Source organism: Canis lupus, chromosome 22 (genome assembly GCF_011100685.1).
Source record: "Canis lupus familiaris isolate Mischka breed German Shepherd chromosome 22, alternate assembly UU_Cfam_GSD_1.0, whole genome shotgun sequence".
Classification (NCBI taxonomy): domain Eukaryota; kingdom Metazoa; phylum Chordata; class Mammalia; order Carnivora; family Canidae; genus Canis; species Canis lupus.
In genome coordinates this window covers 31,323,351-31,336,206 of record NC_049243.1, presented here as the reverse complement: position 1 = coordinate 31,336,206, position 12,856 = coordinate 31,323,351, and the positions used below count along the sequence as shown (strand labels likewise).

At 39.1% G+C, this 12,856-nt stretch overlaps 1 protein-coding gene across 1 annotated transcript in view; it reads right to left on the bottom strand.

Moving 5' to 3' along the window:
• Nucleotides 1-12,856, bottom strand: part of SLAIN1 (SLAIN motif family member 1) — a 59,346-nt gene that overhangs the window by 13,193 nt on the left and 33,297 nt on the right. The window contains exons 3-4 of the mRNA XM_038569833.1: nt 2,520-2,669; nt 135-476 (exon numbers count right to left, since the gene is read on the bottom strand). Of these exons, the coding sequence (XP_038425761.1) occupies nt 135-476; nt 2,520-2,669 (492 nt within the window). The remainder of the gene's footprint in view (nt 1-134; nt 477-2,519; nt 2,670-12,856) is intronic.

Here is a 12,856-nt window from a genome sequence, read left to right as displayed (position 1 = left end):
TGATAAGGTCTCGAAGACATACTTAACAAATCTGGGAAATATTTACTAGTTATTTACATTGACCTTAAAACCATTTTTAAGCACATGGGAAAGATCAAAGCATATTAAAATACCAAAGGGCACATATAACCTACCTCCATTGGTCCTATTTGGTTGCTGATCTGGAGTTTGGGCTTGAGGTGAGTAATACTGTTGCTGCTGGTAATTATTTGAGGGAAAGTATTGGGTACTGGGGCTCCTCCTACATTCCCGAATGCTGGAGAAAGTCTGTGAATGGGGAATTCCTCTTTGGAAAGGTGAACATCTTGGAAGACGGGGCTGAGGTGGTGGCAAATGATCAAATTCTTCCTCGTCCTCCAGACTGAATCGATCATATTCTTGATCACTACATGTCCCCTTTTTTCCTGAACTCAATGAAACACTGGAACTATTTCTGGACACAGATGCTGAAGTGGAAGCGTAATCTTGCCTGAGACCTAGGACAACAAGAAATGGTATTACTTTAGGAGACATTTCAATCTAGCAAAAAGTAAGTTGCAATTAAGTATCAGAAGAAAATGTGTGCCACACAAACCATTCAAAGGAAGACCCATTATCTTATTCATAGTTTTCTGAATCCCAAGGAATACTAATACATTTACTTGCCAAACAGATGTCTAACATTAGACGCTTCTGTTCTGCAAAAAGACTGCCCTGATTCCAGAGAAGACTAAACATACTGCTACAATTCATCAATCAATGTCTGTCAATTTCCCCAAATGATCTCTTCTGAAATCTGGGCAGATACCTAGGAGGAGCTACCTGCCATCATTCTGAATAGTATGTTATGGGTTAGACAATTAAAATAATCAAATCTCTATCCAGGTAGGAACTTCTCCTGCTCCCCACCCCAGCTTTCAAAGTCAAAGCAAAGTTTAAAACCTGGGGTACAAAACATTTTCTAACAAGGTCGCCTTTCTGTTCTATTTGTCACTAATATTATCTTTTTCAAAGCATACTGACACTTCAATAGTTTTGGGTCATCCCAAACCACAACTATCTAAAAATAGTCAAACTGGAAGTTTCTAGTTATTTATCTCAGTGCCAATACCACAGTTTTCTTAAAGTAGAAATTGATATTAATCATTTAGCCATACATTTTCAAAAAGAGTCGCTCTTATTTTTACTACTACTGAATGAAAACATAAAGCCATCACTTTCCCCCCAAAATGTATTTTAAAATTCTCCATAAACACCACACTGTTTCCCAGAGTAGCCTGGACTAATTCTGAAAGCAGGAAATGGTCATGCTTCAGTGAAATGATACTTGGCTGTTTCTACTTATGCTGACCTGAAAAGATAACTCCAGAACAAGTCTAACCCAGTCCTGTGCTCTCTCACTGTGCCTTCTGATGCCTTTCTAATACCCTTGCAGTAGTTCCCTCCTAGATGATGTTAACCTTACTGCAGAACCAGTGATAAACTGTCCCATTTCTAATTATCTTCTCTTCCATCATTATTTATCCTGAGAGGTTTATCAATGCAGTTTTATTGAGCTTATATTAAGAAAACTATAAACTCACATGTGGTTCTAAGAAATAAAAGAGAATGTTTGTGCATTCTGCCCAGTTTCCCTCAACGGTAGCATTCTGCAAAATTATAGAGTAATATGAGAGCTGAGATATCATGATATAAACCCATCTTGTTTAGATAAGTCCCAGTTGTACTCAGGTAATGTAAGTATTAAGTTCTATACAACTTTATCACCTGTAGGATAAAATATCTACCACCAGTGTCAAAATGCCAAATAGTTCCAAAAATCCACAAAACACAAAAATCCCTTGTGTTGTCCTTTTATAACCGCATCTACTTTCCTCCGGAGATCCCACACCCTGTCCCTAACTCCCATCAACCACTCATCTGTCCTCCATTTCTAAAATGTTCTCATTCCAAAAATGTTATATAAAGGGAATTATGCAGTATGAAATCATCTTTTTCACTCAGCATAATTCCTGGGAGAGTCATCCAAGATGCTGCCTGCATCAGTAGTCCGCTCCTTCTTCCTGCTGACTAGTACTCCTGGGTATGGGGATGCCACAGCCTGATTAACCAGACACCTTCTGAAGGACATTGGAGTTCATTCCAGTTTGGGGCTACTGCAAATAAAGTACTACAAATATGGACAGGTTGTTGTGTGAACACAAATTTCCACTGCTCTGGGATAAGTCCCCATGACTGCAACTTGCCTGGGTCTATGGAAATTGCATGCTTGGTTTTGTAAGAAACTGACCAACAGTTTCCACAGTAGCTATACTACAATGTCTTTATATTAATGTATTTTGATCAGAGTATGTCCTAATACCTTTCGATGCCCAAGAGAGCCTCAGAAACACTGGCCTCCCTACAAGGTAGAGTAGTTATAAGAAAAAAATTTCATGTTTACTCATTACCTGGGGAGAACTTCCCAAGCCTCCCTACCCCCTTACATTTCAGGTAGAAGCCTCTGGGTTAAGAAGTTTTCTACTTTAAAAAGAACATACTTTCTTCTTGGAGACGAGCCATGATCTGAACATCAGTGAGATCCTGTAACTTATATCCCATGGAGATAGAATCATCTTCCAATTCTGAAGTACTCAGCTCACTGTCTATAGAGGACTGGGGGCTGAGTGGGGAGCCCCTGGAGGTGTAACCTAAAAACACAAAGGAAATACTTTATTATTTAGTCTAAAGAACTGATATCTACATAATGCTTTACAATTCTTGTATCAAGTCAGCAATTTTTTCCATTTTCAAACTTTCACCAAAAAGTGACCAACACATCACCATTTAACAGTGAGATGATATGCACATCTTTCAGATGTTCATAATTCACATATACAAAGCCATTTGTTTTTTCAAATTCAATTTTCAATTAAAAAATGTCATTCTGTACTATACACCCCAAAAAATTAAGAGAGTAGATTTTGAAGTGTTTTTTTTTACTACATTAAAAAATACATATATTACCAGTGCTGAAATCTGCATCCCAGTAGGTAAGTCTGTATCTAAAGGCATTAATATATGAATATATATCCATGTTCACTTTCAATTAATAATCAGATATGCTTATCTATGGTAGTAACTGATTATTAAATTATAATCTGGTCTGTTTTTCAAACAGGTACAAATAGTGCTATGATTGAATAAGAACATCACACATAAAAGGCACACATATATACACAGAAGCATATACAAAACCTTAATAAAGGAAAGAGTACAGTAATCACAGGAGACTTGTAGTCACCCACGAAAGTAAAAAAAAAAAAAAAAAAAAAAAAAAAGCAATGGCTTGGGTAATAGAACGAAGGAAGAAAGGACCCAAAAGGAAAGAAACTATAGGAATGGAATCACACCAATGTTGAGACAAATAAGGAAAGGGTAAGAACTTCATCTCACAAAAAGCTACCATGGCTATTTTTTCTGTGTAGCTATGGCTTAATAAAAAGCTATCAGAAAAATAAAATTAAAGAAAAAAAAAACGAGACCATAAAAAGCTTATTTTCCTGAATCATGATAAAAACACTTGAACTGTGCTCAACATATAATATTAAAGGCACACTAAGTGTTTGGAAACGTGACCGGACACGTATATTTTTGCTAACTAGGGAAAACTGCCTACGACACACAATTGAGAGCATGTTCCTGGTGCTAAAGTACAAATTAACGCTTGCCCTCTCTCTGTACTCAAAGTAAGTGTGTGGCACACACTGTCCATTATGAGATCACCCTCAACTTTTCCAGGAAAGATGATATTTAAGCTGTTCTTACTGACTGAATGACAATGCAAGCGGCTAGTTAAGAAGTTGAAAGATTACCTGTTCTTTCAGGTGTTAGTATTGCTTTATTTGAGGTTTTAGAGAAGCTGGGAGTATTAATGCCATTGCTATAAGGGCTGAGTCTTGCAACAGGACTGTAAGGAAAAGCCAGTGAGACATTTGAAGAGAAGAGACTCCGCCATCGGCTAGCTGTCACAGAAGCAGAGAATAAACAGCAGCAGTTAGCTATCCGGAAGCAGATGCTGATTTGTCAGAGGGAGAAAGGGAAGAGGTTAAAAAAAAAAAAAATGAAGAGACAAAGCAACTTTTCATCAAGATAAATGACTTCCATTTATCTAAGGCAAAACATGTAAAAACAGGCCATTTCAGATTTAGGGTCCAATGGATACCTTCATTTAAGAATTAGTAACCAGCTTGATTAAAGCCAATATGCCTATGTAATAATGAGAACTTCTGAATTTCTACATTAGAAATGTTTTCTACCTTCTATTTCTACACAAGGATTTAAGTGTTTTGTAGTAACGTAAAAAGGTCAGCATCAAAAACAACCCCGCAAACTTAGAAACTGTGGGGAATGTTAATATTAATGATACACAGTCCTATATTTTTTCCTAAGATTAATTTTCAACCCATTTAATATCGGAAAATCTTATCAAGAAATTTTTATGGAAACCTGCTCTTGGCTTACAGGAGAAATTTAATGGGACTACTGCCTTTCTGAATAGAGTCCAAAACAAGGCTCATAGAAAAACAATACAAAAATCACAAGAGAAAGATTCATAATTTAATGACAGCTATTTTTGATGGCAGGTGTGGAGATTAACTAGTAATTTGCTGGATTTTTTTTCAATAAAAACTATTTGCCAAATTTTCTGTATGGAACATGTGTTACTTGTGTGACATTTAAAAGTAGTATGATACATACATATTATTACTTTAATACTTTAAAATAAGGAACAAAAGGGAATATTACCTACAATTGGCAAAAGATCCAATTCTTACATGATTTCACCTGGTCTAATTAATATATTTCCCTCCTCCCAAATTGCCAACCCCTGCTATTAGTTCTTGAGATCACGAAAAAGACCTCAAACTGTAAAAACTTAAGTCACATCAAACATCATATACTCTCCCTTCCAGGGAAACAAATTACTCTGGTAGGAAAATCCATTTTTCTACAAAGCAATCATTTAGACACGTACTAACAAGCAGGATAGGAGGGAACAGGTAAAAACTCTAGATGAGGTTAAACATCACTTAAGGCAATAATTTTGTTTGCATTTGCTGGAAATTTGACAAAACCTGGAGACACAAGTATAAAAAGGACCTCTGTAACATGCCTTCCCCAGACCACTTTTAATGAGCACTGCTAATGAGCAGGGGGGGGGGGGCTGAAGTGTTCAAAAATGGGCAGTGAGATGGAGAGAGAGAAACTAAGGGATGTGGGAGTCAAGAAAACAATCAGCTCCAAAACTGGGATGATTAAAATTCTTGCAAAAAATATCACCACAGTTATTTAAAAGAGCAAACAAAACGTTTCCTCTTATTTTAGAGCAAGAGTTCTGGAGAGAAGTACTATCCCATTCCAACAAATACATTTAAAAAAACAAACAACCACAACAAAAAACCCTTTTCCCCTGTAGGTGAAAGACCAAGGCAAAGAAACTGCATTCACAGTGATCCCATTTTGAGAATTCACGAGTGTCTGGAAGGGGCCACTGCAGTGCAGCCTCGCTCCTGGCTGACAGTGCTCACCTCACTTACCTGGTATGTAATTACATGGGGGTGAAGTAGCCCTTCTCTAGCTAAGTCAGAGTGGGGACCCATGGAGCTGGCATCCCCAGTTCCCTAACATCTACACATGTAAACCTGATCCCCAAATACACTGAGAGATAGGGGTTAATAGGCAGCACTCACAAGGTAGCTGTTCACACCTTCAATCTCTAGGACTCCAAGTTTCTCATTAAAATTCTATATATATTTTTTAAAAAAAGATCAATAGCTCTTTGTGACAGCTAACTTGCTTAACAGATGATGTTTGATCATTTGCCAGGCAAATTACAGTAACTGCGTGTTCTCACCCACAGATGCAGGCGACAACGCATCCCGAGTAAACAGCATTCATTACTTTGCACAATAACTACTGTGACCCAGCCTCCCAGTACAATGGCACAGTGATTGTGGCAATGACAGCACAATCCCGACTAAGAACACAATTAGCCTCTATTGCAAGAAAGAATGCTCCACATTGTCCTTTGGCATGGAGGTTTTTAGAGGAGGGAGGAGAATTATCATGGGGGCAAGCTAACAAAACAACAATGTTAAACTAGTGTCCAAGGCTGTGATGGAGGAGGAGAGGTGAAAGGAGCGGAAGCCATTACATCCTAGTCATTCTTCACTATGTAGCCAAAGGGTTATAGTAACAGGAAGCATTTTTATGGTTTTGGTTTTTTTTTTTTTTTTTTGAATAAAACTCTACACCCCAACATGGGGCTTGAACTCACGATCCCAAGATCAAGAGTCCCATGCTCTACCGACTGAGCCAGCCAGGTGCCCCGCCCAGGAAGTCTTCTTACTGAGCATAAAACAAAGGAACTTTCTAAAGGGCAATCTTATCTTTTTCAGTCAATTAATTTAATGGATTTTTCATATGAGGATGTGAAGTCATTTGAGAGGCTCAGTGATGATTGCAATGACCCTAAAAACAGAGTAAGACAATGCTGCTGAAGGAGAAAACAGGTAATAAAGTTCTGAACAGCAGGTTTCCCCATGCTCCACAGCAAAGTTCTACCCATAAGTCAGCCGCTCCTCAAATTTAGTCCAAGCCTTTGGAACAAGAGCAGAACTGGGCCAGACCCCAGAATGCACTGAAGATTTTCATTCCCAAATATCTTAAGTTGGCCTGCTTCCCACAAGACTGCTTTCCACATGTTCTCTGTGGACTTATAACAACTTCCTTCATCAAGATGCTCGCCACCTCGTACCACATGAGTGACATCTATTCTTCAGCCAACTTGTAGCCGCTGCCACCACTGCCCCCTGCAATCCTGCTCTGAACAGCATGACCACGGCTGCATTGGTCGGATACTATTTAAACTGTATTACTCTCTTACATTCAAGTACTGCAATGGCTTTTCGTGGCACACAGGATCTGGAAAGCACTCAGGATCATCTCACCAGGACCATTCCCCACTGCTGTACCCTCCTGCCCACTGCTAGCTTTTCTGGCTTCCTTGCTCACACGCTTATATGGCAAAACCTTTTATGTTGCCTCCCTCATCTAACAAGCATCTTCTACTGAAATGAATTTGTTAAAGTACTAAGGTGTGGATGGATCCCTCACCTTTCTGCAAAAAGAGCGTCTAATTTATTTCCGGTACATTTTCAAAGTTGACAAACTTAAAGAATTACAAAATCTGTGAAGCTATTTTTGGACATCACTAGGATTATATAATGTCCCCAAGAAAAAGTGTAATAAATGTTCCAGTGATAATATCAAGAAAAATCACAAAGCACAGGAGATGCAACAGGTTTAAGAAAGAATCTAAATTTCTTTAATTCTCCACAATTAAAATTATTATTAATAAAAAAGTTTCCAGTAACAATGCCATTCCTTCCATGCCTTCCCTAGATTATAGCAAACACAGTAAATGTTCAGATTTTTGTTGAATACATTGATCTCTGCATATAATCAAAAATCAAATTTAAGAGTATAACTTAATTTGCATAACAGGAAAAAGAATAACTGATCTAATGAGAAGCTCAGTAATAGTCCTCAAAAGATCAATGCTTTACAAAGCTAAGAGTACAAAAATAAGGCAGTGCTATTTTTCCAGAAACAATCACATTCATACTTCCTTCTCACTCTTGAGATAGCCAGTTCAGTAGCTAATATAATGTCTGGCACACAGTATACAAAGTTCAATGTCATTAAAATCTTGGCGAATTCACTAATATTTCCTACCTCAAACCATTCTACCATTCCTATCTTAACATCTAAATGATTCTGCCCAACTCCTTAAACTTATTAACTATAATTTAATACACACAGTAATTCTGAAGACAAAAGACAGTTTAGACACCTCAGCCTAACTAGAGGCTCAATGAAGAAATATACCTGTAGGAGCACATCCCTTCAATACTTCCTAACAGGGGCAGCCTGGGTGGCTTAGCGGTTTAGCGTGATCCTGGAGACCCAGGATCGAGTCCCACGTCAGGCTCCTTGTATGGAGCCTGCTTCTCCCTCTGCCTGTGTCTCTGCCCGCCCCCCTCTCTCTCGCTCTGAATAAATAAATAAAATAAAATAAAAATACTTCCTAACAACTACTAGGTTATTAAACTTTGTGTGTGTGAACCTTCTGGTTTCCAGCTAAATGACTTTATATTACTGATGACTAGGAGCTATGACTGGGGAACTGACACATCCAGGATTAAACAGGAGTCACTGTCTTAGGATAAGCTAGTTCCTGCAATGCTACATTGCACAGTTACAGGGAAGGGTTGTGCCAAGAACGCTAGTTGACAGTGAACCATGCAAGAAGGCAACAAAGCTTCCTCAAATTCTTAAAATGCTACCATTTCTTACAATCAAAGAAACTGTTCACAAAAGAGCTAAGAACATTTCGTGGAATTTCTATAAATCCTACTTCCAACAGTATAGCATCTGAGTTAGGTGAAGAAGTACTGGAAGGCAGTATTCTTACGCTTTCTAGTGGCTTCTAATAGTACAGCCACATTTCTAATCTATGGTCTGAATGTTTGTGTCCCCCAAAATTCACATTGAAATGCTAGCCCCCAAAGATGAGGGTGTTACAGGTGGAGTCTCTGGGAGAAGCTTACATCAAGAAGAGGACAGAACCCTCATGAGTCGGATTAGTGCCTTATAAATATAGAAGAGGCTCCAAAGAGCTCCCAGGGCCCTTCCAAAATGTGAGGACGCAAGAGGTCCACAACCTGTCAGAGAGGGTCCTCCATGTCCAACCGTGCTGGCACCTGATGTCTGATGTCCAGCCTCCAGAATGGTGAGCACTAAAACTGCTGCCATTTATAAGCCACCTATTCTGTGGCATTTTGTTATAGTAGCTTGAACAGATTAAGTAAGATACAGGAGAACATTTCTCTAGAAAACAAGCCCTGATCTTCCCTACTTCTATCCTGTTTCTCCTTTCTCATCTAAGAATAAGACCATAAAAGGCAAAACTGCAGCTTGTAGAGACCATGGTTCCATCTAATTTGCCACATTGTCTTATCTCTCACGCAAAGCAGGTGATGCAGTATCACCACTTCAGAAGGCCAGAATGATCCCGGAAGTGTGAAGAAATCAGTCTAAAGCAGCCCTATAGATGTTTCACTTCTTCTGTCTTTAAGAAGTCTGATGAAAACTCATAAAAAACAGAATGTAGATCTGTTGTATTAAAATTCACAGAACTGCTTTCTAAATAAGTCATAGTTCTCTATCTCCTTGTTCACAGCTCCTCTCAGCTCCCCAAATTTATATTCTTCTTCCTCCTTCCCTAACCTAGAATCTTCCTTGAGAAACTGGCCACTGTCATTTAAATCTTCACAGGCAACACCTTGTGTTATCCCTGAGCCAAAAAAAAAAAAAAAAAAGAAAAAGTCAAGTGCTTCAGAATGATGCAGATACCCAACATTTACAGACCACACCCAGAGTCATCTCTTCCTTCAAAATTTACCAACAGATCTAAAAAAGAAAAACAAAAAAGCAAAAAAAAAAAAAAAAAACAAATATTAAAGGTCAGCATCCAGTAGTCATGCAGATATCTTTCAAAGACACACACAGCACACAGTTACTTCCCTGCTCCACAGTCATTCTGAGAAATCTGGCCCTGATGCTCCCACCTGCTTCTTAAAATTCATTTCTCTATTCATTTGGGCAGGCACCCACAATGGGACTATAAAGTACCAGATGCTGCAGATACTCAGATGAATACAACACGATGATTGCTCTCTTCTCCTTCCCACTCCAATTTCTAAAGACCAGCTTGTGTGGAAGGCAGGCAAGTAAGATATACATATGATGCGATACAGTAAGGGTCCCATGAAATACATTCACAAAGTGAAGACAGTGATTAACTTTCCAAGAGAGTCCAAAGACTTCATGGGAAGATGTTATGTTCAACATGGCTCTGGAAGGCTGAAGAGTTCATCCTGTATGGTACAAATACCATTCCAGGTGGAAATAACTTATGTGAAGCCATGGAAGAAAAAGCAGTGCACATTCAAGGAATGGCGAATGCTGTTGGGGCTGAAGTATAGGTGTGTGGGGGAAGAACTGGGGCTGGAGGGTGGGTAGGGGCAGCTTCCACACTCTCATTAGGAGGATGTGCTTTAATATTCGTGTTTTGACTGAGAAGGAGAAAGGCATGGTAGGTATGTGTTTTATGAAGATGACATAAATCATCACATAGATGATGGACAATTTGGGTAGAGAGTGACAACTGGAAGAGCAATTAGGAGGCTTCTCAGCAGAGCTGGTGAGACATCAGAAGGTACTGAACTAAAGTATCAGCAGAACATTTAATGAGAACACGTTAAATAAGCTACATGTGAGCTAAAGAGGAGTTATCTGATGATCCATAGGGAGTGGAGAAAAGGAGGCAGCCAAAGCTAACACATGATTTCTAAGACACTGATTCCATCCACTAAGACAGGCAACATGAGATGAGCATGCTTAATGAAAGGAGAAAACGAGCTGAATTTAAGATAGTTATAGGACATGCCCACGTGCTAGTGCCCACTGAGGAGGTGGGAATCAGGAAAGAAGCTAGAGAGAAAGTATTTGGGACACTTGAACAAGGAGGTGTTAGATGAAGCCATAGGCATGAATGAAATCACCCAAGGAGAATGTACATAAGGAGAACAGAAGGGACTTAAGGAACATTTACGAGGGTAGATAAAGGGGGACTTGGTAACAGAGACTAAGAAAGGTCACTGAGAGAGAATTCAGGAGCTTGAGGATCAGCAGAGGTCCCAAAACACTAAAGATAATGATGGGATGCATCCTGGAAGCAGCAGTTAATATGGGAATCACTGATGAGAGGTCCTAAAAGGGAAATAAAGAAATGCCAACTATCTAGACAATTGGGCCACTGATGGGAGCAGTTCAACAAAGGAGCTAAAAGAGAAATCTGTGTTCATAGATCAAGTATATATAAGATGAGAGAGAAGAAATAACTCTTTCTAGAGAGATCTGGCTTTAAAGGTACGAAGAAATAGGGTTGTAGTTTACAAAGCATGAAACTCAAGGAAGAATATTTTTAGGATAAGGGGAAAGAGCAGCATATTAATAGAATGAGAAAAACAGAACCAGTGGAGAAAACAGGAGTCTGCTGAAAAGGGGAATGCACTGAAGGGAGGTCTCAGATCAAGAGGAATGGGACAGAGAGATAAGGTAGAGGAAACTGGGAAGAGAGAGAGTTACTCCTTCCTCTGTAACTGGAGGCAAAGCTAGTGAGAAGACAGAGAATGCAATAATGGCCTCTTTTATCTATAAATAGAAGGTAATGAATGTGTTCATAAGGCAGAGGCTGGAATAAAGAACCAGTGTAGCAGTAGTAATGGCCTTGCCCCCACTGGGAGAAGTCCAAGTGATTGCCCAGATGAGTCGGTAACAATATGTGAGTCTAAAAAAATTATTTGAAAATATTCAGGTATAGATAGTTGACTATCCTATTGACTACAAGGTTATCTGCCACTGGAAAATTTTAGAGATCTTTGGTAAGATCTTGGTAAAGGGACTTAAAAGAAGGGCTAGAGAGCTGTGAAAATCAGAGATCACAGCAACAGGCTAACGCAAGAGTTGGCCAACATTTTCTGTAAAGGGCCAGCTAGTAAAATTTCAGGCTTTGCTGGCCATACAGTCTCTGTTGCAACTACTTAATTCTGCCATCATAGCAATATAGCAGCCACAGGCAACACATAAATGAAAGAATGTGACCATGCTCCAATATAATGTTATTTATATATGGAGAGTGGAGTTTCATAAAAATTATGGGTTGTGAATTTTTATTTTTCCCAACAATTTAAAAAGTGTTTGGCACTCTTTTATCTCACAGGCCATACAAGAACAGGCTGAAGGCCAGATATGGCCAGAGTTTGCCAACCCCTGAGCTAACATACCTTCCAGTTTTATAATATTCACTCTGGAGAAAGCACAGGGTTAGAACTGCATTTTAAGGGCATGTCAGCTGATGCAATATTAACAATGACGGCCAACAGTATACTTCTTTATTGCAATTTTTCGTAACATATTATAACAAAGATCAAAACATTATAAGGACATTGGACTATGAATCCAGACACCAGAATTCCAGTCTCCATCCTGTCACATGCTAGATCTCATATGGAGAAAGTCATGTAACATCTTAGTGTTTTGCAGGGCTGTGGCAAGCACAAGACAAAAGTTTGCAGCATGCATTCACAAACTATAAAGTATTTTTTTTTTAAAGAAGCCTACTGAAAAGTTACAGCAAGTTGGAGCAAAACCATACTCCAAACCCAGATGGGGAATGTTCTAGAAGCTAACTAGGAGAAAGGAGGAGAATACAGAAATGTTCTGCTCTTTCACTCTTCCTAATTCTCAGGCATTTTTACCTATCTTCTCAAAATGATGGGCATGCTTTCTACATCATGTCTCATCTAGACAATTTCACAGACTCGGTCTTTCCTCAACTAGGTCTGAGGCAAAGTACCAAACCTTAAACATTCAACTCTGATGAAGGCAGGTCAACAGTGCTCACTTCTGTATCCAAAGACTACCTCAGAGGAAACATATGTCCCAAATGCCACATTTTAAGGGCTATGGTTTCTTCAAAACCACAGGTTCCCAAAGTCATATCTTTGACACTTAAATAATGATGTTCTCTACCAGTGTCCTGGAAGGTTAAGGCCAGAGAAGGAAAGGGGAGATAAACCGTCAATCCTCAACTTTTATTCCTTCTTCTCACAGCAGGTGGGCGGGCATCAGTACTGAGCCAAGCAACTGGAGGAATTCCATACATGGCCCTTCACTAACACCAGTGACAGAGTGGTCTAAGATCAGG